Genomic DNA, 26,608 nt, shown 5'->3' with positions numbered 1-26,608 from the left:
TATATCTTAATGTTATAGGGATCAATTGTCTTTCCTTCTTTGGTCAAAATTTGGAAGTTTCCTGGCTGTTGGAACTGCTAGAGGAAATTTGCTAATTTATAATCCTCGGACATCTCGAAAGATTCCTGTCATTGGTAGGTTACAGCTGGAAACACTGCTAAATATTTGGGATGCTTTAACATAAATGTAAATTTTATCACCTCAGATTTCCCTGATATTGCAGGGGAAATTTTTTAGTTTAAAATTGACTTCCCTTGTCAAGCCATACCTCTGTCTAACTAGAATATCCATCTTCACTACCTACTAAGAACCTCCCAGGTTACATAGAACCAGTTGCCCTAAGGTGAGTGAGCCTGTACCTCTGGACACCAGTACATTAATAGCAGGGTTTCCATCTGTCCCTTTTTCACCCAGATTATGCTTCTGGCATGGAGTAGCTCATATGCCTATCAACACATTAGTAGATGGGGTAAAACATTTGGCGACTTCTTGGACAGAGTATATCCATATTCGTATTTCTGACCCCTCACTCTCTCCAATCACCAATTTAATCTAGGAGTTATTTTTACCTCAGGGGATATGACTGGAGGCTATGTGTATTTATTCCTTCTTTGAACTTCTTGATTCAGCCTCTTTGATTCCCCTAGCCTCTGGGCACTTAGCATCTGACTACCTAAAAGAAATAGTATTAACTTTTTTCAATTGTTGTAACATCATGCTGGTGAGGGGTGAAATGGATATGCTTAATTACATACAAGTGGCCAGTATAAGTTACTACTAATGGAAGAATTAAATGCTGGAGATAATAATGCCCACAGAATACTTGAGAAAATGCTTTTCAATTAAAGACACTTATTCATTTCAAATTATTTTCACATATATGTATATCTTTCATATGTGTATTTTTAGCACTCTAACTATATAGTTACATCATTGATCCATTTGAAAAGTTGAACTAAAAAATCAGCTTTCACCATATAAATTAATTTGTTTGACTTCAGTAGGCATTTTCTGTATCCCACTTCATTTACAGGCATGTCCTACCAGTTAGCTTACAGTCCTTAGATAGCTTGACACTTGAGGTAATAAGAAAATAATTTGTCAAAACGTGATTATTTTGTGTCATTATTTGTTCATATGTACATGATTTTATATGTGATCTTTGTATTTAATATGAATATTGATTCTAATCTCAGTCTAGTTTATTAACTGTGTAAAATAGACCTGAAAATATTCAGGTTAATTGTACATTTTAGGCCCTTTTGCTGCCTCTTTCAGAGTTTGTTGTGATTTGTGGCTGTGCTTTTTTTTCCTTTGAAATAATTTAGTTTTCTAAAACCAAGGCATTTTACTTCCAGTAGCAGCTACACAAATGCACAATCAGCAAGTGGTTTTTACAGTAACTAAATGTTTGTTCCCTTGTTACATCTTGCTCTGATTTCTTTCCTTGAACTGGGTTAGATACAGGCAATTCTCACTTTGCATGATTCTAACATGCATGAATTTCATTGACCACAGTTTACTTAATATTGCCTGTCTCCCGATAACATGATTCACATTTCAGTGACTGTGGTATATTCCTGTAAGTTAATATTAATTAAATGAGTCAGTACCTGCCCAGAACACTGTTAAGTCAGCACATGAAAGTATATCACTGATGTTAAGACTAACCTGAGTTCTGAGCACTAGAAGAAAAGGAGAGATTTTCTTCTCTCTGTCCCGAGTGTAGGATGAAGTTTGTCCTTGGCATCTTTCCACCTCTCTTAATGTACTCCTTTATCCCTTCTAATACCTATTACTTTCGATACCCCAGTTCCATTGTACTACCTAAATCTCTTAATCTATGATCAGCAAAATCTCCTATATCCGAGTCTCTTCTCTGAATGTTCCCTTCATTTTTGTGCTCTGGTCTCCTGGTTTGAAATACTACCTCTGTAGTCCCATGTTTGTCTCTTCCAGACTCTTAGACTGATACAAGCAATTGCTTACTCAACAGCTCCAATGAGATTTCTAGTAAATGTCACTAAACCCTGCAGCGTTCCCTGTAATCATTGCTATCTTTTCATCCTCTTAGATGGAGAAGGCAATGGCAACCCACTCCAGTACTCTTGCCTGGAAAATCCCATGGACGGAGGAGCCTGGTAGGCTGCAGTCCATGAGGTTGTTAGGAGTCGGACATGACTGAGCAACTTCATTTTGACTTTTCACTTTCATGCATTGGAGAAGGAAATGGCAACCCACTCCAGTGTTCTTGCCTGGAGAATCCCAGGGATGGTGGAGCCTGGTGGGCTGCCGTCTATGGGGTCGCACAGAGTCGGACACTGCTGCGAAGCGACTTAGCAGCAGCAGCATCCTCTTAGATGTTTAAGCCAAATCTTACCGTTATCCTGACTCTTATCTTCCTCATACCCTCTATACCAAATGTGCCAGAAAATCTTACAGGATCTGCCTCCAAATATGTCCAGAATCAACTGGGCTCATCACCTCTACCACCACCACCACCACCATGGTGTGGGGCTCAGACATCTTCTACCTGCATCTCTGCAATCTCTGAACTGGTCTCCCTGCTTCAACTCTTGCCCTGCTATAGGAATATTCTCAACTCAGAAGCCCGAGCAAGCCTCTGCTCAGAAATCTCCAGTGGGTCTTCATGTCACCCAAGATCAAAGTCAGAATCCTTACAATGGCTAGCCAAGCCCTCTATGACCTGGCCCTTAAAAACTGTGATTTCATCTCTTAGTTACCTTTCTTTACTTTCTGGCCTCCAGCCACACCGTTCTCCTAGCTGAGCCTCTAACACACTGGACACACTCTTCCTTCAGGCTCTGCTGACTTAATAACTGTTTATTTAGAGCCTGCTTTCTACAGAGATACTGTATTAGGTTCAATAAGGGGTACAAGGAATAAAATAAACATGATCTCTGTCTCAATAACAGCTAAAATAGCTAACACTTATATAGCACTTCTGTATGGCTGGCACCCTTCTGAGTGCTTTAGCTCATTTGATCCTCAACCCTGTGAGATAGCTTCTACTATTATCCCCAATTTTTGGACAGTGTGACTAAGGAATAGAAATGTTAACTTACCCAAGGCTTTGTGATAAATAGTGGAGCCACTTACTCAAAATAGACAGCCTGCCTCCAGAAACTGTATACTTAATTAACCTTGGGACCCTTGAGTATTTATCTATTCTAGGACCTTTAACAAATACCTGGTGTCAAGCCATGTGATATCCACCCCAAAATGTAGTTTTTGCACTGGCTAGATTGTTTCATTAAAAAGCGTTCTGATACTTAGTGGTTCTCTAATATCCCTCACTAGCTAAATGACTCAGTTCTTACATAAGTCTCACTAAGGTGCATTCCTGTTTGTACCTCAATATTGTCACAAATCATGGTATGTCTTTTAATTATATACAAATAATCAAAATTGTGTTGTTGAATCTGCTTATGCCAAGGGTCTCCCACATCATAAAGCTGCATATAATAAAGATAACTTCAGTGCTTTGAGATTTACTTCTTTTAAGACATTACTGTGATAGGTTTTGGAGAAGGCAATGGCACCCCACTCCAGTACTCTTGCCTGGAAAATCCCATGGACGGAGGAGCCTGGTAGGCTACAGTCCATGGGGTCGCTGAGAGTCGGACACGACTGAGCGACTTCACTTTCACTTTTCCCTTTCATGCACTGGAGAAGGAAATAGCAACCCACTCCAGTATTCTTGCCTGGAGAATCCCAGGGATGGCGGAGCCTGGTGGGCTGCCATCTATGGGGTCGCACAGAGTCGGACACGACTGAAGCGACTTAGCAGCAGCAGTGATAGGTTTTCTTATATGGTTAAACAAACAAATTTGTCTAGGGGTGGGATATCTTTTACATATAAGGACCTATGCTCATATTCACATAAAAAGTTAGATAATAGGATTGCCCTTATATACAGTTATCTTGATTTAAAACTTGGTTATAAACTGTTTTAAATAAGGTTGCTTAGACACTAAACTGCTTTGATGAGATTTTAAATTCCTTGTTTGTTAATTTCCATAGTATATTATCTAAACTTTAAGATTACCATCACAGATTTTGTAAATTATTTTTTTGAGAAATCAATATGTACAAAAATCATCTCTTTTGCAGGAAAACATACTAAGAGAATCACATGTGGATGTTGGAATGCAGAAAACATGCTTGCTTTAGGTGGTGAAGATAAAATGATTACAGTTAGTAATCAGGAAGGTGACACAATAAGACAGGTAATACAGTAACATCTCTTTGATTTGCTATGTTCAGATTTTCCTCCAAAATAAAGTTTGTCTATCAAACTGACCTATAAAATTTTAAAATCTCTGTGAGAGATGTTTACAATAACTTCATATTCTAAACATCAAGCTTTTTCTTTTTATGTACTAGGACATTTTTCTTTTAATACGAATATTTTTTCCAAATTTCCTCCTTTGTACACTTCCCATTGGCTAGTGTTAGCTTGGATTATCAGCTCTGTGGTTATAATCAACCATTGTATTTGTGAATATCTCTTACTTTATATGTGTATTTACAATGTGAATCTTAACCACTGGACTCAGATCTGCCTGATTCTAAAGCCCACTCCTTTAACTGATATGTTATATTGGTTCCAAACTAATCCTAATTAAATTTAATTTTAGGATTAAATTTTACTGCTGTTCAAATTTCCCAAGATTAAGGGAATTTGTATTACCCATAGCTATATAATCTTATCAGTGGCAAAATTTCAATTCGGATGACTTGGCTTATGATTTAGTATTTCTAGAGCAATAGTGACTGACACATTCTTTGAATACTGCTAGTTACATTAATAGGTCCTACATTAGCTATTTATTCCTGCATAACAAATTACCCCTGAAACTTGGCAGTTTAAAACAACAGATATTGCTTTGCCGTTTTTGTGGGTGAATAGTCCAGACACAGCTAAGCTGAGTGCTTCTGCCTCAGGGTCTCTCATGAGGCTGCAGTCATTTTAGCAGTCTACTGCAGTCTTATCTGAAGTCTTGACTAGGGACAAGTCTATTTCCAAGCTCATGTGGTTGTTGACAGGCAGGCTGTTAAGCTCAGGGCTTAGCTCCTCTCACTATTGACTGGAAGCCTGCCTCATGTTCTAGCCACATGTATGTCTCCATAGCATACCTCACAACAAAGCCGCTGGCAAGAGAGTAAGAACAGTCATTGAAGACTTAAGCCACAACCTCTTGATAAATAACCTGATCTCAGAATTATTTTTGCCATATTCTGTTCTCTAGAAGTAAGTCACTAGGTTCAGCCCATACTCAGGGTCTGGGTGGCAGTTGCACTAAGGCATAAAAACCAGGATGTGAGGGCCATTGTGGACCATCTTAGAGGCTGCCCACCATAGGCCCCCTACTCTCAGGATGAGAAAACTAATCATGATAAAACACGTGTAGCCTTATATGATTGTCAAATATGTGACATAGCTTACAAACCCTGTAACATTTGTGAGATAGAGGAGATAAATGAATGTTGGATTGTGAATTTGTAAGAGTGAAGATCTAAATCAGTCAAGGGTGTAGGCTAAACTATTGTAACAGAGACCCAAAATGACAAGGACTCTAAGAATATAGTAGTTTGGGTGGCTTTTTCCTATTTCATTTTATCATGTAACAGAGATAAGAAGGTCATCTGTGTATCTCTGCTTCTCCAGGTTTGTGTGAAGTCCCCCTTCTTTCCTTCCCCACCCTTCCTTCCATCTTATTGTTTTGCCATTTATTAGGGTGTTTTGCCCTCATTAGTACCACATCTGCATTTCAGCCCCAGGGAAAGGAAAAAGAGAAGTGGAATGCAAGAAATTTTAAACTACCTGATCTGGAAGATGCAGTCATTACTGCCATTCATATCACATGAACCTAGTCATATGGTCAAACCTAAATGCTGCCATGGAAGGTGCAAATTTAGTCTGCCTAGGTGACCATGTACCCTGCTAAAACTTGTTATAGAGGATGTTGGAAGACTTTTATCAGTTGCTGTCATTCACGCCAAGCAGAACAGAACAAAGATAAGAGGAAAAACTTACTATGCCTTGTTCAAGACTGGAATGACCGAAAATTTGGGCTTTGATTGAGAATTTGCAGAAGTCTGAAGAAGAAAGTTTGTTCTTGTATCTGGAAAGCTTTGAAAGTGAGGTAGAAGTAACTCAGTCATATTGAGCAGACCACAGCATGATTCCAGTGATTCTTAAGGAAGCCATTGCTGTAAAAATAGTTTCTAGAAACCTTGTAATTTTCATCAATCTGTATTGGTGTCCTTTAGAATTCTAATACTACAGGTCCCCCTTCTTGTGTCCATACCAGACATCGTCAGTAGATATTGGCATCTTTTTCTTCACTGAATCAAGACATGACCTTAGAATACTTTTCCACATATAATGTCCCAGGAAGCCTCTACCACTGAGCTATTATTTGCATACAAGATAACTATTTCCCATTTTTAATCCCAAGAATTATGCTTCCAGAATATGACATACTGAAGTTGTAATTTAGTAAACAAAGCATACATTATAAGTATTGTTTCATCTGGTATTTTCTCTGAATTGCTTATACTTGGCTATTCTGCAGAGCACTCCATTGTTACTCCTGTGGATTTATTTTTATTTATCCTGCTTGTCTTGCTTCATAAATCTGAAGATTGCTGTCATTCATCAGTTCTGAAAAATTCTTAGTCATTGTGTATTTGAAATTTGCCTCTTGCCCTTACTATTCTCTTTCTGCAGCAACTGTTAGACATATGTTGGACCATCTTATATCACTTAATCTCTCTTTCATAGTTTCTTTTTGTCACTCTGTGAAATCTTCAGGAGAATTTCCACAAATCAGTTCACTTATTTTTCAGATATGTCTAATCTGCTATCCCATCAGTCCTTCCCATTTTAATGACCCTAATTTTTATTGGTGGAAAGGACTTTGTACTTCTTTTTTAAAACCTGCTTGGACTTTAAAAGAAAGTGTTGTCTTTTCTTCTATTTATGAGTCTTTTTATGTTTGTAATCATTTTTAAAGTATTTTATGATCTTTATCTGATAATTCTGTTCTTTTTAGATCTGCTGACCCTTGCTCTTGGTCCATTGCTTGTGAATTTTCTCATTTTGAATTGTGAGCTCATCTCCTGTAGGAAGTTGTTTGCAGCCTTGGAAGAGGCTTTAGATTTGTTTTTGCTGAACACTGCAGGGAGTTTCTAGACCACTCAGAGTATAACTTTGGACCTTAGACCACAGCATAGGAGGGAAACTGATTTGAAATGAATTTTTTCTAACCAAAGCCCAGCTCAAGTCAAATGGGTTCATTATCATCTCTCTTTATCAGCCGGATATATGCAGCATCAGTTCCTGTACTCACTTTGCTTTTCAGTTTGATCTTTGGTTATGGTCCACAGAAATCTTCCTTACCTTCTTTCAGGCTTATCTTAGCCATTTAATAAGATACATGTTCAGTTTCATCCTGAATTTCTAGAACTTTGTAGCAGTAGGGTTTTCAGGTTGTTCAGTCCAACGTATTCAGAAATGAAAGCAAGCTACCTGTTTTGTTAATGGAATTTGGGTGTAGAGTTTATTCATGGTGATAGTATTTTCACCTCCGCAGACAACAGTGAGATCGGAGCCTAGTGACATGCAGTTTTCCGTGATGAAGACTGATGACCGAACCTCTGCTGCTGAAAGCACAGTAAGAGTTCTAAATCCAAGCCCAGATTATTTTGGTAATTGTGTAGGATATACTGTCTGCTTTTCTAAGATGGTTCAGAATCTCTAGTGTTACAAAAAAAATTATGGTACATCACTTATTAAACCAACATAGACCCCAGTTTCTCAGGCCTAAATGTTGTTTTTGCTGCCACCTAATATCAAAACAATTGAAGACAGCGTCCTGTCACACTGTTGCTGCTCTCCTTACGGCAGCAAAAATAGTGGGGGCGCCTTGACAAACAAGAGTATTGATTTCTATATCTTTTAAAATTTTTCATTCTTACCAGATGTGGGGACCAGAATGCCAGAAATTACTAGTTTTATTTTTTAACACGTTAGATTTATTTTCCCTGCCACATTTTAACATTCTGAAGTCCAGATGGTTTTCACAATCAACAAGAATGTATTTAATGAAGTAATGTTTTTCTTTATTTCTTAAAAAGATGTATATTGATAATGACTCTTAATCGATAGCATCTTCAAAGCAAGGAAATATACCAAAGTGTTTCTCTTTTTATATACATATCCATTACCCTTAGTGAGCCCACATTGGTAATGTATTCTTCTCTCTCAACACAGTTACACTCTCAGCTGAGAATTACAGTTTAGTATTGGCCTGTGAATAACAGGGATACTAGTCTAGCCACATTGACCAATGCCCTGCAGGTGATGGGAAAAGTGATGATATAAAAAGCTGAGCTAGATTATCCACAAAGGTGTGGACAGGTAATCCCACATGGCTCAAAATAAAAATCAGATGGCCTTAGGGTAGAAGAGTTGCTATACTCTGAATGTGAGTTTAATTCCAATGATACTATGTCACACTTACCTTCTTGTACTGCACAGTACTCTTATTAGAGGTACAGAGAATTTTAAAAAGTTACTCCATTGAGCTATTTTAGTATACTTCCAAGGGTATATTGGGTATGTGTAAACCCAAGGATCCTTCCCAGACTACATTTTAGGAAAATGTTACAAATGTTTTGAGTTAGTCACATTGTTTCCTTACTAATTTATAACATTTAACACTAAATTTGGCTCAGTTGTTTGCTAAATTAGGTTTATGCTGTTTGAATTTGCTTATTTTTGGGCTCCAAAATCACTGCTGATGGTGATTGCAGCCATGAAATTAAAAGACACTTACTCCTTGGAAGGAAGGTTATGACCAACCTAGATAGCATATTTAAAAGCAGAGACATTACTTTGCCAACAAAGGTCCGTCTAGTCAAGGCTATGGTTTTTCCAATGGTCATGTATGGATGTGAGAGTTGGACGGTGAAGAAAGCTGAGCACTGAAGAATTGATGCTTTTGAACTGTGGTGTTGGAGAAGACTCTTGAGAGTCCCTTGGACTGCAAGGAGATCCAACCAGTCCATCCTAAAGGAGATCAGTCCTGGGTGTTCATTGGAAGGACTGATGTTGAAGCTGAAACTCCAATACTTTGGCCACCTCATGCGAAGAGTTGACTCATTGGAAAAGACCCTAACGCTGGGAAGGATTGGGGGCAGGAGGAGAAGGGGACGACAGAGGATGAGATGGTTGGATGGCATCACTGACTCGACGGACATGGGTTTGGGTAAACTCTGGGAGTTGGTGATGGACAGGGAGGCCTAGCGTGCTGTGGTTCATGGGGTCGCAAAGAGTCAGACACGACTGAGCGACTGAACTGAACTGAACTGATTAGTCTTTTCATGAAGTACTGAGCATTCCTCTCATAATTCCTTTTTTTGGCAGATAAGTGTAGTGGTTGGCAAGAAAACTTTGTTTCTTTTTGATCTGAATGGACCAGATACCCCAATTGATCTGGAGTTTCAGCAACACTATGGCAACATTGTCTGCTACAGTTGGTATGTACAGAAGCACAATACAGAAAGAGTGTTTTTCCTTACTAATTATAATGTGTTTCGTTTTTCTCTGTAGCATTTTCACTCCTCTATGTGACATTTTCTGGATTGCAGCCTGTGACTTAATGTGTGAAACTACCTAGCATGTTATCTGGCAAATAGGCCCTTGATAAATGATATTCTCTATTTCCTTAATGTTAAGGTATTTGTTTATTACTGTATTGCAAGTGACAGTTAATCTCCCTTTTACTGTATTATTGCCTTTGTTGCTGTAGGTATGGTGATGGCTACATCATGATTGGTTTTTCACGTGGATCTTTTGTGGTCATTTCCACTCATATTCAAGAGATTGGTCGAGAGATATTTCAGACTCCTGAGCATAAAGACAATCTAACCAGTATTGCAGTATCACAGACCCTTAACAAAGCTGCTACGTGTGGTGACAACTGGTAAGTTATATTCATATATTCCTAGGCAAGCTTATTTAAGGAATAGTCAAGAGATTCAACAAGATGTTAACTAATGTCAATCTATCTACCATACTTGCACTATTAGAACATGTTTGCAGTTGAAATTTTCTAAGATACTTTTACCTTTGCCTTGAACACTCAGGGTAAAACCTAAAATACTAAATGTGTACCAAATACAAAACCTAAAATGGAGTATACTTGAAAATCAGTCATAAAAATAAAATGGGCACTTCTGGGTAACAGGGAGTAAGCACCCTCCACCCTGTCTCTCTCACCAAATACAGCCATAAAACCTGAAGAGAACCCATGAAACAGCTATGTAAGGACTCTGAAAAATAAATAGTAGCAGGCAGATTGGAGAAGAAAGCCAGCGTTTGAAGTACCACTGAGCTAGCGGTGAGCCTCCTGTTTGTCTTCTGGTCTCTCTCAGCCAGAACTCAAGGCAGCCTGAGACCTGGACATAAGCACTGCAGCAGAGACAGAGAGAGGTCTGAAAGAAGCCCTTTAGTTCTGGCTCAACTTGCAGTAAAGAGAACTCCTAACACTTAGACTAAGTTAGGGAAATCCCTCAATTTTCTCTTTCCCCCCCCTTCTTTGTTCTCTCATGCCCCAGCCACCAAGCAGTCCACCATGACAGTGACAGCAAGGACCCACAGGCACCTGAAATCCTGAAGGAAGCTAACCTTCCTCTCCAATTGGGGGAGCTATGGTCCCAAGAAGATGGGGCATACCCCCACTGTTTATTTTTCTCTCTGTCCTCTCACTGCTTGGCTGCCGGTGCAGTTGTAGGAAGACCCAAGCAGAGTAACTAGAGCCCAGATTTTGTGCTGGAAGACCAAAAAGGGGAAGCCCAGGTATATTCTGATATACCTGGGAGGTCCTAGAGAAGGAGGAACTCTGGAAAGCGATCCTGTAAAGATATTTATGAAGTCCCAGGTTCATCTCTGAGCTGTGTGTGTGTATCACATCCTACATGCCTGACAAAGACTTTGAGAACTGAACTAAGGGATAGACCATAGCCCAGGTCCTGTACTGGCCACTGAGTGGGCCATACGAGGACATACCCGAATACCACTGCAAAGGGTTTGGAAGTGTAACAGACATTGAAATCATAGCCCACAGAAGGCTGGTTGAAATGTGTGGCCCGAACCCAACTGGGCCAATCGCCTCCTTAAAAAAAAAATTTAACTTCCTCCATGAGATTTAAACAAAACAGGGTCTCATAACATAATTTTCAAAATGTCCAGAATATAACTCCAAATTGCTTGACACGTGAAGAATCAGGAAAATTTTGACTCACTTGAGAAAAGATAATCAAAGAACACCAGTGCTGACGTGATGCATGTAGCAGCTATTATAAAAATGTTCCAAAAGGTAACAGCATTCTCAAAACAGACTGAAACATAACCTCGGGGGTGGGGCGGAGGGGGGGGATGGGAATGGAGCCTATAAAGAAGAACCAAATGGAAACTCTAGAACTGAAAAAATTAATACAGTGTATGTAATATCAGAATGGAAATCACAGAGTAAAAGAGTTGGTGAGCTTAAAGATAGATCAATAGAAATACCCATTCTGAACACAGAGGAAAAAAAAGATTAAAAAAAAAAACAGAGCCTCAGGGACCTTGAAACTACCAAAATGTCTAACATTTGTGTCATAAAAATCTCAAAAATAAAGGCTGGACGTGTCTCACATTTGACGAAAGACATAAACCTATATATTATACAAGCTCAGCAAACCCCAAAAAGGATAAATCCAAAGAAATCTAGGCCCAGACTCATCATGATTAAACTGCTAAAAACTAAAGGCAAAGAACAGGTTTTGAAAGCAGCCAGAGAAATGACAGCAGATTTCTCACCATAAACCATAGTGACCAGGAAGAAACTCATAACATTCTTAAATTGCTGAAAAGAATTGTCAACCAAACTTCCATCTATATCCAGTAAAAATAGCCATCAGTAATGATTAGGAGAATTCTCAGATGAGGGAAAATGAAGAGACTTGACTGCCAGCGGGCCTCCTCTAAAAGAAGTACTGAAGGAAGTTCTTCAGATAGAAGATAACAGATGACAGAATGAAACTTGGAACATCAAAAATAAAAAAAAAGGCAACAGAAACGGAAAATAACTGGGTAGATAAAGGGAAGGTGTTGGTCACAAAGGCTGCTGGTGAAATCACATCAAGAACTTATATTTGCTTGTGACTGTGGGCTGCTATGAAGGGCATGCATGTGCATAAAGGGACTAGTGTTCATTTAGCATCGCTGCAGGCCACTTGGCCAAACAAAATAGATGCCAAGGTGGCTATATCATGGTGTAACTTAGTTAAACTCTCAACAGACTTGGATAACACTATAAACCAACTAGACCTGCAGACATCTACAGAACATTCTACCCAAAAACAACAGAGTACACATTTTTTCCAGGCACCTGTGGAACATTCACCAATGTAGACCATAGCCTGGAGCATGAAACAAACCTCAACAAATTGAAATTGAAATCATACAAAATGTGTTCTCTAGCTATCATGTAATCACACTTGAAATCGGTAACAGAAAGATAACAGGAAATTCTCTGTATACTTAGAAAGACAGCCTACTTCCAAATAATTCATGGGTCGAAGAGTAAATCTCAAAGCAAATTAGAAAATACATAGAACTGAGTGAAAATGAAAATGTACATTTATCTGTTGTTGTTCAGTTACTCAGTCACGTCCGACTCTTTGTGACCCCACGCATGCCAGGCTTCCCCGTTCTTCACCATCTCCCAGAGCTTGCTCAAACTCATGTCTGTTGAGTTGGTGATGCAATCCAACCAGCTCATTCTCTGTTGTCCCCTTCTCCTCCTGCCTTCAATCTTCAATAGATGTACATAGCAATATCTATTTCAGGCAGCTAAAGCGGTGCTGAGAAGAAAATTTATACTACTAAATTGATATAGAGGAAAGAGAAAAGACATTTAATCAATTATCTAAGTTCCTATCTCAAGAAACTAGGAAGAGCAAAATAAGCCCAGAGCAGAAGGAAGAAAGTAACAAAGAGCAGAAATTGAAAATAGGGAAAAAATTTAAAAGCTGGGGTTTGGGGGGGGAAATTGATAAATCTCTAGCAAGGATGACAAAAATAGAATACAGTTCACCAATATCATGAGTGAAATAGAAGTATCACTACAGATCTGAAAACCACTAACAAAGCAATACTACAAACAACTGTATACTCAGAAATTTGACTTGGAACATAGGAAACAACTCAGCAGAGGGTACGTTTTTATGTGCCTACTGGCCATCTGTATGTTGTCTTTGGAGAAATGTCTATTAAAGTCTTCTGCTCATTTTTCAATTGGGTTGTTTAGTTTTTTTGTTGAGTTGTATGAACTGTTTATATATTTTGGAGATTAAGCCCTTGTCTGTCACATCATTTGCAAATACTGTCTCCCATTCTGTAGGTTCTTTTCATTTTTTTTTTTAATGGTCTCCTTTGCTGTGCCAAATCTTGTTAAATTTGATTAGAGCCCATTTGTTTATTTTCACTTTTGTTTCTATTGCCTTGCTAGACTGACCTAAGAAAACATTGGTATGATTTATGTCAGAGAATGTTTTGCCGATGTTCCCTTCTAAGAGTTTTATACTATCTTGTCTTAGATTTGTCTTTAAGCCATTTTGAGTTTATTTTTGTGTGTGGTGTGCACAAAAGGGTGCACACCACCCTTTTGAGGATGTGCTGTGACATCTGATCTATATGCAGCTGTCCAACTTCCCCAGCACCACTTGCTGAAGAGACTGTCTTTTTCCTATTGTGTATTCTTGCCTCCTCTGTTGAAGAGTAATTGACTATAGGTGTACAGATTTACTTCTGGGCTCTTTGTTCTTTCTGTTATTTCTTACAGTCACATGTGGACCTACAATTATATCAAAAGTTTAATTAAATGAAAACAGGGAAAATATATGAAGGAAGCACTGGGAGGGCGGAGAAGGGACAAAGGAAGGAGACAGAAAGAAAGAAATATCACTATTAGGTCCCAACATCATGCTACACAGTTTTCACTTGCATAAGCCTACTTACCCTTCCCAATAACCCTTTGAAGTAACATTATGCCTCCACTTTTCAGAGCTTTCCACCTAGGCCTTTCCACATCTTTCTGTTATACCTCTCTTATTTTTGTAGGAAAGAACTCTTGGAGCAGTGGATGGGGGGAGGGGAGGGGAAGACACATTAAAAGAGAAACCTGCTTCATGTTACAATAATCAGTACTGCTCAGGGGAAAGTTTCCCTACTCAAACTTTTCCTCAGGATCTTCAGCCTCCTTGTTCCTGACTGTAGATCAAAGAACTAAGCTGGGCACCACTCCCACCCCCATATCAACAAACAAAAATTTTAAAGAAAATATAATTAAATATAGAAAGTTTAATATTTTCTTACCTTAACCCTATATATCCTCCTGTACATCCCTTTTTGGAGAACCCTGACCTGTTCCATAGCTTATAATTGCTTGAATTTAACTTAGTGCTCATATTTAAAATATATATATGTATTTTTTTGTTTTTCAGCATTAAAATCCGTGACTTGGCAGAATTAAAAGACATGTATGCTATAATCAACCTGGATGATGAACATAAAGGTATTGATTTTTCTGATGCAAAATGACATTTGGTCATTTTAGTAAGAGAGTAATGTGTTTGTTAATGTATGATTTGCATTCATTGTAGGAGGAAGCAAAATAACACCTTTCACTAGAATTCCCTAAAGTAGCCTCTTTATTAGTAATTATGTTGAGTCATACTCCTTGACTGGGCTTCCCAGGTGGCTCAGTGGTAAAGAATCCACCTGCCATTGCAGGAGGCACAGATTCAATCCCTGGGTCACGAAGATCCCCTGGAGAAGGAAATGACAACCCACTCCAGTACTCTTTCCTGTGAAATCCCATGGACAGAGGAGCCTGGCGGGCTACAGTGCATGGGGTCACAAAAGAGTTGGAAATGACTTAGTGACTAAAAACAAAAAACTTCTTGACTAGGAGGATGTGAATATACTTTGATTCAAAGATTTCTGTTGTATTTTATCCCAAATCCAGTTGCAAAATCTCAATTCTTACATATTTCCCTTTGAGCCAGTTTTGAATGCATTGGGGCTCATGCTTATAAGCCAATCCCTGATGAATATTCTAGTCTAAATAAAAGCTACTCAAACTATTTTTAAAACTTTGAAGATTTTTATACCTCTGGTAGCTTAAGTGAAGGTATTTAGTGTGCTTGGTTTCCTGTAACAGCGTATCTGTTTTTGAATAATCCTTTATGTGCTCTGTCATTTCAGGGCTGGGCACCTTGTCCTGGACAGATGATGGCCAGCTGCTGGCACTGTCCACCCAGAGGGGCTCGCTGCACGTGTTCCTGACCAAGCTCCCCATCCTTGGAGATGCTTGCAGCACCAGGATTGCATACCTCACCTCCCTCCTTGAAGTCACCGTAGCCAACCCTGTTGAAGAAGTACGAAAACAGTGTTATCTTTATTTGTTAATAAAATTAAAACAGTGTTAACAGTTGATTCACTACTGCTACTTTTCTTTATTATAGGAACTGCCAATCATGGTTTCTGTCGATGTGGAGCCCAACTTTGTAGCAGTGGGACTTTATCACCTGGCTGTGGGAATGAATAATCGAGCTTGGTTTTATGTCCTTGGTGAGAATGGTGAGTGTAAATCCAGTTGTTTTCTTATCTAACATATAATTTGTTTTTTTGTCTGTTTGTTTGGGAAGCACTAATAGTTTCTTTTAAGATCAAATCTTTCTTTTTCTTCAGACATCTCTTTCTTAGCTTAAATGGTTTTGCGAATCTTCTAAAAATTTTGCATAGTTTTGGGAAAGGTTTTGTTCTTTATCTTTGTTGTGAAGACACTGTGGTATCCTGAGCAGATTGTGATCTTTAGAATTGGGCCCTGGGTTCAAATTCCCTTCTGCGCCTTTTAGCTGGGTGGCTGTAGACAAACTGTAGACAAATTCTTTACCTCTCTGAGCCTTGGTTTCCTCATCTGGAAAATGAAGATTCTTCTAGTTGTAAAGCGTTACGAGAAAAATTATGTGGAATAAAATATGTGATCTACTTTTGCTCATGGTCTTTCTTAGGCACCCGTTGGTCTGGTAGGTACTTAGTAAATGTTAATTCCCTACCCCTCCCACTGTCTTCTTTGAATAATGACCACTGACATCTGGAGGGAGCCTCACTTTTTCTTCTTCTCCTCCTCCTTCTCCACCCCTTTCCCACAGGAGGTCAGATGTCCTTCAGGAATAGAGCCAGCCTGAGAATTATCCTCAGATGTTCCATTAAGCTTCTTGTCACTAAGGTTTAATTTTTGGTTGTTTTGCAAGTGACTTTTTTTTTTTTATTACTTTGTTTCTTATGAACCGCTATGAAATTCCTAAAGGCAAATTTATATGGAAACTAAGATTTTCTTTAGAATGGCTTAAATAAAACTTCCAGGTTCAGAATATTCTTTCAAAGGCACACGATTAAAACATATTTGCAGATCATTAGATCATTTTGTTTATATTTTATTGTGTTTTGATTACTACAGCTGTTAAAAAATTGAAAGATGTGGAATATCTGGGGACAGTAGTCAGTGTCTGCCTTTATTCTGACTATGCATCTGCACTTTTTGAAGGCAAAGTCCAGTTACATTTGGTAAGTATTTTTGATGTCCTATGGCCTGCTCAAGTCAGTGATGACAATGAATAGCCTAATGTTTTGCAATCAAGAACTTTGGTCAAGAAGCAACCATGTACAGACTAGCTAGAAAGCCATATGTGATAAAAGATTGACAAAACTCTTTACCCTTCTGCATGAGATTAACCCTCAATTAACCCTTTAACTCTGTTCCCAAGAAACCCAACAAAGTTTCAGCTGTGCTGCTCATAACATTGCTTGTGTAAAAATGGCCATGTAAAGTGCATCTAGAATGAACTGTAAGTAAGTTTAAAATTGATGGGAATGCCATAGGTCTGGCTTCCTGGAATGGATTGACCCATGTGTTTGGTCCTGTCACTGGTGGGGATCTTGAAACTATGCCCCATGAGTTGTTCAAGAGATGTTGGCCCTTGAAATATGGGGCTTCTCAACCAGGACACTTCCCACATGTATTTCTTGGCTCTTTACTTCTGGGAAGCCAAAGAGATTAGCTTCAAGACAACTGCAGAGCCTACTGCAAAGACTATTACTGTTAAAGAAAGTGAAAGTGTTGGTCGCTCAGTCCTGTCCGACTCTTTGCAACCCCTTGAACTGTGGCGCGTCAGGCTCCTCTGTCCATGGAATTCTTCAGACAAGAATTACTGGAGTGGGTAGCCATTCCCTTCTCCAGGGGATCTTCCCAACCCAGGGGTCAAACCCAGTCTGCTGCATTGCAGGTAGATTCTTTACCATCTGAGCCACCAGGGAAACTCGTTAAAAAGGTTATTTAATGTGCCCTGCTGGCAAGCTGGGTTCCTGCCTGATACCTTTCTGAGTAAAGTGGTTTATCTGGTGAGCCTGAATATTTAGTAGAATTTAAGAAAAAGACTCTCTCTTACCCCCCCAGATGTTGCAAACCAGATTTATTCAGTTAAGTCTATGAGCCACTATTATTCTTTGTTTTAGATAGAAAGTGGAATGTTGGACGCTCAAGAAGAACGTGAGATGCGACTTTTCCCAGCAGTGGATGATAAGTGCCGTATTTTATGTCATGCCTTAACTGGTGATTTCCTCATCTATGGCACAGATGTACGTGTTGTCTTCTGTAATATAGAACATGGGAAAATTTCTCATTTTTACCTTGTAATTTATTATATATGCGTGTGTATATATATATGTTATATAGACACTAGATGTGCATGCATGCATACATGCTCAGTTACTTGTTTGTGTCCGACTCTTTGCAACCCCGTGGACTGTAGTCTTCCTCTGTCTGTGGGATTATCCAGGCAAGAATACTGGAGTGGGTTGCCATGTCCCCCTCCAGGGGATCTTCCCAACCCAGGGCTCAAACCCATGCCTCCTGCATTGGCAGGCAGAATCTTTACCACTGAGCTACCTGGGAAGCATTATATGTGCAAAAAATTATAAACATTATATATGTATGTAGAGCACATTGGTATGATTTTCTATTATCAAATGCTTTTGTAACTATAAGCAACTTTGATGTCACAATGAAAAGGACAGACTTTGGAGTCTGGACAATCTGGGCTCAAATACTAGTCCTCTTACTTGCTGCTTGACACTTCCCAGTCTCATTTTCCTTGTCTTGATGCTTTCAGGATTTAATTTGATGACAAATGTAAGACACCTCATTCGACTTTAGTTGTCCAGTGCCTACATTTAACGGGCATTTAATTAAAATTAATTGAATATTGAGAATCCCACTTCAACCTTTTGGTCATTTGAACCACCAACACCCTGTATTCTTAAATATTACATTAGCTACATGTACATAAAACATAGTTTAGTAATAGCATTTATATTTGTAAAAACTTTTCAAAGATTTTTCAAAGCATATCATACCTGTTACCTCGCTTAGCCTCTAGAAGAATTCACTAAGTTGGTTTAAAAAAAAAAAAGGCAGTATTTTCCACATTTGTTGCTATTGTTCAGTCGCTCAGCCATGTCCGACTCCTCCATGGACTGCAGCACACCAGGTTTCCCTGTCCTTCATTAGAAAAACAATTAATCACTATTTCAAAGGTTCTGTTTTCTCACATAGTTTTTTTAAAAGAGCATATTTTAAAACATGCTTATTGCCGGAAGAGAGACTTTTTAAATTTGACCCAAAATCAGTTTTTGAGCTTATATACACAAGTAAGGTAGGTCTCATGTATCAGATAAAGTGGTGGTGATATGGTAAATAAGTAGTAAATAAATTAATACTACATTTGTATAACACATAACAGTTTATAAAGCCCTGATCTCACTTATTTGATCTCATTAACTCTAAAATAAGCAGGGAAGCTATATATATATGTATATATGTGCTTATATATATTGTATATATATGCTTATGTATATATAGTGTATATAATATGATATCCACATATAAATGATACCATATGATTGTCTTTCTCTGTCTGACTTACTTCACTCAGTGTGACACTCTCTGGGTCCATCCATGTTGCTGAAAATGACGTTATTTCATTCTTTTTTGTGGCTGAGTAATATTTTATTGTATGTATGTACCACACCTTCTTTATCCATTCATCTGTTGGTGGATGTTACGTTGTTTGCATGAACAGTTTTTTCTTTCAGCACTTTAAAGATGTAGCTCCTCTGTCTTCTTGCATACATTTACTCCAGTGAAATCTCCATCATTCTTATCTTTGTCCCTCTGTGTGTCATCTTTTTCCTCTGACTGCTTTTAATATTTTCTCTTAATCGCTGGTTTTGAGTAAGTTAATTGTGATGTGCTTTGATGTAGTTTTCTCCATATTTCTTGTGCTTGGGTTGTTGAGCTTCTTTGAACCCAAGGGTTTATAGCTTTAATAAAATTTGGAACATTTTCAGCCATTATTTCTTCAACAATGTTTTTCCTCTGTCTGTTTGCATTCCAATTTCAGAAAGTCCAATTACTCATATATTAAACCATTTTAAGTTATCCCACAGTCAATGCTATTTAAGTTTTTTTACTCGTTTTTTTTTTTTCTCAGTTTCATTTTAGATAATTTCTACTGCTGTATTTCAAGGTTACTAGCCTTTTTTTCTGTCGTATTGAATCTGCCAGTAGTTTCATCCACTGTATTTTTCATTTCAGACACCATAGTTCATATGCAGAAGATACATTAGAATCTGTTTTTATATCTTGCATTTATCTATTTAAACATATGCCATAACATTATATTAACTGTTTTAGTTACCTTATTTGCTAATTCTAATATTTGGGTCAGTTCTGGGTCAGTTTTGATTGATTAATTATTGTCCTCAATATGGGTTATGTTTTTTCCTACTTATTTGCATACATGGTACTTTTTCCTTTTGGGGGTGCTGGATGTTTTGTATTCCTAAAGATACTTGTGAGCTTTGTTCCTGGAATGCAGGTAATTTGCTTGGAAACAGTCTGATCCTTTTGAGTCTTGGCTTTTGTGATTTGTTAGGCAGATGTGGAACACTACTTTTGTTTTGTTGTTTAGTTGCTAAATTGTGTCCAACCATTATGCAGCCCCATGGACTATAGCCCCCAGGCTCCTCTGTCCATGGGATTTCTCAGGCAAAAATACTGGAATGGATTGCTATTTCCTTCTGTAGGGGATCTTCCCAACCCAGGGACTGAACCCCCATCTCCTGTGTCTCCTGCATCGGCAGGCAGCTTCTTTACCACTGAGCCATCAGGGAAGCCTGAAACACTGCTTAGTCTACAACTAATTATTTCCCACTTTTGAGGCAAGATCTTCCTTTGTACTCTATCCAATATCCTGTGAATTACGTTTTCTAATCTGCCTATTGGAAACAGTCACTGTTCCCAATCCTGTGTGAGTGCCAGTCACTGTTTCCTCCAATGCCTTTGGATGGTTCTTTTCCCTGGCTTTGACAATTTTCTCATAAGTGTGCAGTGATCAGTACTCTGCTGAAGACTCAAGGTGGAGGACCCTCTGAAGATCTTCAGGGCTCTCTCTCAGGGCATCTCTCTCCTCTCTGGTATCATACCCTGAAAGTCTAGCCACCTCCCTTCTGCCTCACTGAATCCTCAGCTCTATCTCCTCAACTCAGGGAGTCGTGCTCCACCTGCATGTTCCCTCCCTTTGCCATGGCTTGAAAACTCTCACAAGGCAAAAACGGGAGCAGTCACAGGACTTGTTTCCCATCTCCAAGAGACCATTGTCCTATGTGGCCTTATTCCAATATCTTGAAAATTGGTTTTCATGTATTTTGTCTGTTATTTTTGGTTCTTTGGGGTGGGCAAGTTAAGTCCGGTCACGCTATCTTGGCCTGGATAGAAATGTAAGATGTTAACATGTGTTTTTATTTTAATTAAACTTTCTATTTTGAGATCATCGTAGACTCACATGCAGGTATAAGAAACAATACAGAGAGATCCTATAAATCCTTTTCCCAGTTTCCCCCAATGGTAACATTATATTACATATCACAACCAGGGTATTGACATTAACAGGCAAAATATAGAACAATTCTGTCACCACCAGGATCCTTCATGTTGCATTTATCTCCACGTCCACTTTCTTCTTGCCTCTACGTTATCCTTAATCCTTAATAACAATCTGGCTTTTCTAGTCTATTCCAATGGTCTGTGTGTCTGTCCCCCCACCAGTACTACACAATGATTACTGTAGCTATAAAAAAAAAAATTAACAGACTAATTTTCCCATTTTTTTCACAACTGTTTTACCTATTCTAGTTCCTTTGCAGCGCCATATAAATTTTAGAATAATCTTGTCTGTATCTAAAAAAAATCTTGTATATCAATTCAGGAGAAATAACATCTTTACTCTGACACCAATCCATAAACACAGTATACCTCTCCATTTATTTAGATATTCTTGGATTCTTTCATTAGTGATTTTTAGTTTTCAACACACAAGTCCTATGCATGCTTTGTTAAATTTACACCTAAGTATTTCATTTTTTTGAGTGATTATAAATGGTATTATATTTTTAAATTTTGATGTCTACATGTTCATTGTTATTAGAGAATTATGATTGTATCTTGTGGGTTTTTGTTTATTTTAAACTTAATTTTCTAATTTATTAACAGCAAAAATATTTAAAATAATATGACTTGAAAGTTACTCTTAACCAATAAGAGTATTTCTTACAAGTGGAAAATCTGAAAATCAATTAAGCTTTAATATGACTAAGGATATTAGAACTAATAATAGACTGTTGACTCAGATGTACATACACGTTTAAGTTACTTTCTTGGATCTTTACTTTGCTTATATAGTAAATCTTATTTTTAGACTCTTGATCAAAAATATGACTTATTTTTTTCAAATTAGCAAATATGCTTAATGTAAATGCTGAAATGTCAGTATTTTCTTGACAGCTTTTCATTTCTGTGACTGGATTTTTTTTAGACTGGTGTCATTCAGTATTTCTACATTGAAGACTGGCAGTTTGTTAATGATTATCGACATCCCGTCGGTGTGAAAAAGATTTTTCCTGACCCAAATGGGACTAGATTAGTTTTCATTGATGAAAAAAGTGATGGATATGTCTACTGTCCAGTAAGTCTAGAAAAGTTTTCAAATAGTTTTTTTAAATGGCAACATATGGGGAAAAAAAGTGTTTTTAAAATATATTTCATGTATGAGATCACTTTCTCTTAAACAGTGTGGAGAATTATAGTACTTTGTTATTATGTTTGTGATGTATTTGTGATTTGTTTTCATGACTGTTTCCATCTAGAAAACTTTTTACATTATTTTGTAATTTTTAAGTGTTAAAAAATCTTAGACTTTTTAATGGAAAGAATAGTTCTTATTCTGCATTATTTTAACCTTATTTATGGCACACGATTACAGTGTATCTTCAGGTAACATATGAGTTTTCTCTCTGGAAAAGCAATGGCTTCAGAGAGCAAGGACTGTTCCCTGTCCTTTCTGCCTGCCTCAGTTGATTTTCCTCTTCTCTTAAACATCCTGAACACAAAGGAAAGATTTTTTTTAATTAGGTGATTTAAAAACAGATGAATCCATTTTTAGGCTTTTTTATTGTTATTCAGTCATTCAGTTGTGTCTGATTCTTTGCAACCCCATGGATTGCAGCATGTCAGGCTTGCCTGTCCTTGACTATCTCATGTCCAAGGTAAAGGAAGTTTTTATCTTGGAGGAGTTTGCTCAAAGTCATGTCCTTTGAGCTGGTGATGCCATCCAACCATCTCATCCTCTGTTACTCTCTTCTCCTCCTGCCTCCACTTTTTCCTAGTATCAGGGTGTTTTCCAATGAGTCATTTCTTCACATCAGGTGGCCAAAGTATTGGAGCTTCAGCATCAGTCCTTCCAATGAATATTCAGGGTTGATTAAGATTTTTAGATTTAGTTACTCTTATTTTTAAACATCCTTAACTTTTACAAGGCTAAATTTATAAAAAAAAGAAAATATTGTAGTTTTACCTCATTTATTATACTTGGATTTTTTTTTTGATATCCAGTTAATGATTTAGTATACTCTTGTTCATAGTTCATACAGCCTACAGCTGTGCTTGGACCGAACCTTAGCAACTGTTCCCAGGCATCTGAGCTTTATCACAGTGAAGACACATTCCCTGAAGACAGCTCTCACTTCACGATATACTCTCCTAGATAGTAAAACTTCCTTTCTCCCTTCCCTTTTTCTTTTCTCTTCTCTTTATTTCTTTTCTTTTCTTTCATTCTTTGACAAATGTGTAACAGGTTTCCACAGAAGTGCCTGGATTATTTATTCAAAATTCCTAATATTCTAGTTCTTTCCAACCCATTTCTCAGTTACAAAATAAATGAGGAAAAATGACCTGAATGTAAAGATGACCTTGAGTTCCCCCTACTTAATAAGGAAATTCAATCTTGTAGAGATTTCCTTTCAGGATGTATATATAAGCCTATCTGCCTGAGTTTATAGGAATATATGGATTGATTTTTTTAATAACTTATATTACTGTAATTACAGTTTGTTGGAATACATTGTCAGAATGCGTGTTTTTAAATAAAATGTACTGAGTGGAATTTATTTAGATCTCAAATCATGTATGAATTATTTTGTTTCTTCTCTAGTTGGAGCATTTCTGTACCCAATATTATTGAAAATTTTCTAAGCACAAGTGTGTTCATAGTTAATATTTCTGTCATCATTTTGAGCAACTTCAACTTTTTTTCTTAACCTGAAGCTTTGTGTCCAGACTTGTAGTTTTTCCTGCAAATTCACCAAATTTTAGATAAAACCCTTGATTTTGCATGTGTAACGACAGTTTTTTTCAATCCACGCTTAGTACAGGAAGGGGAAAGGAACCTTTTCTTCACTTAGAATGTTGGCGAGTTGAATGTGAGTTGGTAAGTTTTGCCGGCTAAGGCTGCAGACAGGCTCCATCCTACCAAGGCAATAATAATGATAATGGTTTAAGTGCAGACTTGGGTAAAATCTGTAAATCCTTAATTTTTAGGTTGATGATGCTACATGTGAGATTCCAGACTTTTCGCCAACCATTAAAGGTGTTCTTTGGGAAAACTGGCCAATGGATAAAGGTGTATTTATTGCCTACGATGACGATAAGGTGTACACATATGTCTTTCACAAGGACACTATCCAAGGTACTTACTCACTTTTTTGTATGTTTGTTGACAATTATATTTCCATTGCTCTAAAATTAAAACATTCTCTTTTTAATGTGTGTTCTGAGTGTTAGCTTTCAACGTTAAGGTGTCTGTTTTATAATATAGGATCCAAGGTCATTCTGGCTGGTGGCACCAAAGTTCCTTTCTCTCATAAACCTTTGCTGTTATATAATGGAGAATTGACCTGCCAGACCCAGAGTGGAACAATAAACAACATCTACCTTAGCACTCACCGCTTCCTTGACAGTTTAAAAGACGTGGGGCCTCATGAACTGAGGCAGATGCTGACACAGACTTTAATGCTAAAAAGGTATTGCTTAAACACTTCTTGTGGAGCTTCTCACTTCCTTTTGTGATTTTAAAGGTCAAATTTTGTGAAAATAGATGAAAAGGAATTCCCTAGCCGTCCAGTGATTAATAAGACTATACTCTTCCAATGCAGGGAGCATGGGTTCGATCACTGGTTGGGAAACTAAGATCGCACATGCCACACAGCATGACCAAAAAAAAAAGAGATGAAGATAATAGTATTTACCTCATTTACTTCATGGGATTATCATGAGGCTCAGATATGATCGATTTGAGAATATATGTAAATTCTAAAGGAAGGGCTTTTGTACTGTGGGAAAAGCCCATCAGAACAAAAAGGGTTTCTAATCTCCCAAATAGCACAGTTATTGTGAAATTCTAATAAATTTAATTATTTCAACACTCCCTTAATTTCATCATAACAAAGTTTGATTTTATCTTACTTGAGATTTTTTTTTTCCCCTGCTTTTTCCTCTCACCTCTTAGGGCCACAGTGAATTCCTTTGTGTAAATGTTGCTCTTCCTCAGGGTCCCTTGGGCTCCTTTCTTCTCTTTTCACACTAATTATTCTTCCAGAGGGAATCTCCTCAACTGAGTGAAGTTGCTCAGTCATGTCCGACTCTTTGTGACCTCATGGGCTGTAGCCCACCAGGCTCCCCCTTCCATGGGATTCTCCAGGCAAGAGTACTGGAGTGGGTTGCCATTTCCTTCTCCAGGGAATCTTCCCAACCCAGCGATCGAACCTGGGTCTCCCGCATTGTAGGCAGACGCTTTACCGTCTGAGCTACCCCTGCTTTTACTTCTCACTTCTTAGGGCGACTGTGAATTCCTTTGTGTAAATGTTGCTCTTCCTCAGAGTTCCTTGGGCTCCTTTCTTATCTTCTCACTCTAATTATTCTTCCAGAGTGAATCTCCTCAAAAGTGGTTTCAATACCATATATATGAGGTTGACTCCAGAATATGCATCCTTGACTTAAACCTGTATCACCACTGCCTCCCAGTCCTGTGTAGCTGGGAGTCCACGAGTTCCTCAAACTTGCGTCATCATCTTTCCCAGCCTCCTTTCCTCCCCCTGCCTGAATCACGTTGTGCACATGCCCTACAGCACACACCCACACACATGCATACACACCCACACACACGCATACACACCCACATGCACCCAGGTCTTTTTCTCCTCCACTATTCCCCCACCTTAACTCAGGCCCTCCAGTGGAGTAATGTGTAGCAGAGCGACTTCTGACGGCTCTCTCTCCAGGTGGCCTCAAGACAATCTATTCTCCACACACTTTGGAAAATGTGAGTCTGATCCTCAGTGATTTCCCATTGCCTTTAGGAAGAAACCCCTATTTCTTGGGGACCTCAGCCTGACACACTCAGCTCTTGCTGATTTAATACCAGCCTCACCTGCCCCCACTCCTCCACTGCTCTCTGTCCACTGACTGCTTGATTTCAATAATTTTTCATGATTTCCTGCCTTGGCATGTGCTGCTTTCACATCTTAGACTGCTCTTCCCTGTCTGTGTAGGTAGTAACTCCTCATTCTCCACCATTCAGCAGAGCCCTCTCCTCCAGGAAGCCCCCTACCACTGGCAGTATAGATTGAAGCCTTTCTTATGTGTTGCCTCAGAGCCAGGATCTGGTGTGCAGAGTGGTTTAGAGCACATTGTCTCTTACCACTAGGCTCGTTTTTTAAGGCCTCTAAGCCTCACTTAGGAGAAGGCAATGGCAACCCACTCCAGTATTCTAGCCTGGAAAATCCCATGGACGGAGGAGCCTGGTAGGCTGCAGTCCATGGGGTCTCTAGGAGTCGGACACGACTGAGCGACTTCACTTTCACTTTTCCCTTTCATGCATTGGAGAAGGAAATGGCAACCCACTCCAGTGTTCTTGCCTGGAGAATCCCAGGGACGGGGGAGCCTGGTGGGCTGCCATCTATGGGGTTGCACAGAGTCGGACACGACTGAAGCGACTTAGCAGCACTAGCAGC

General features: G+C 38.5%; 1 protein-coding gene across 1 annotated transcript in view; it reads left to right on the top strand.

Moving 5' to 3' along the window:
* WDR19 (WD repeat domain 19) overlaps positions 1-26,608 on the top strand; it is a 75,005-nt gene that overhangs the window by 8,014 nt on the left and 40,383 nt on the right. Inside the window, exons 5-17 of the mRNA XM_081592593.1 lie at positions 19-134; positions 4,135-4,250; positions 7,623-7,703; positions 9,458-9,570; positions 9,843-10,016; positions 14,584-14,654; positions 15,347-15,519; positions 15,607-15,721; positions 16,605-16,711; positions 17,660-17,782; positions 22,078-22,227; positions 24,138-24,285; positions 24,415-24,619. Coding sequence (XP_081448719.1) covers positions 19-134; positions 4,135-4,250; positions 7,623-7,703; positions 9,458-9,570; positions 9,843-10,016; positions 14,584-14,654; positions 15,347-15,519; positions 15,607-15,721; positions 16,605-16,711; positions 17,660-17,782; positions 22,078-22,227; positions 24,138-24,285; positions 24,415-24,619 — 1,692 coding nt within the window. The remainder of the gene's footprint in view (positions 1-18; positions 135-4,134; positions 4,251-7,622; positions 7,704-9,457; positions 9,571-9,842; positions 10,017-14,583; positions 14,655-15,346; positions 15,520-15,606; positions 15,722-16,604; positions 16,712-17,659; positions 17,783-22,077; positions 22,228-24,137; positions 24,286-24,414; positions 24,620-26,608) is intronic.

Source organism: Giraffa tippelskirchi, chromosome 1 (assembly GCF_054371585.1).
Source record: "Giraffa tippelskirchi isolate mGirTip1 chromosome 1, T2T-mGirTip1v1.2.pri, whole genome shotgun sequence".
NCBI classification, from domain to species: domain Eukaryota; kingdom Metazoa; phylum Chordata; class Mammalia; order Artiodactyla; family Giraffidae; genus Giraffa; species Giraffa tippelskirchi.
Note: the sequence above shows the minus strand (reverse complement) of the source record. Positions and strands in the feature narration are given on the sequence as shown.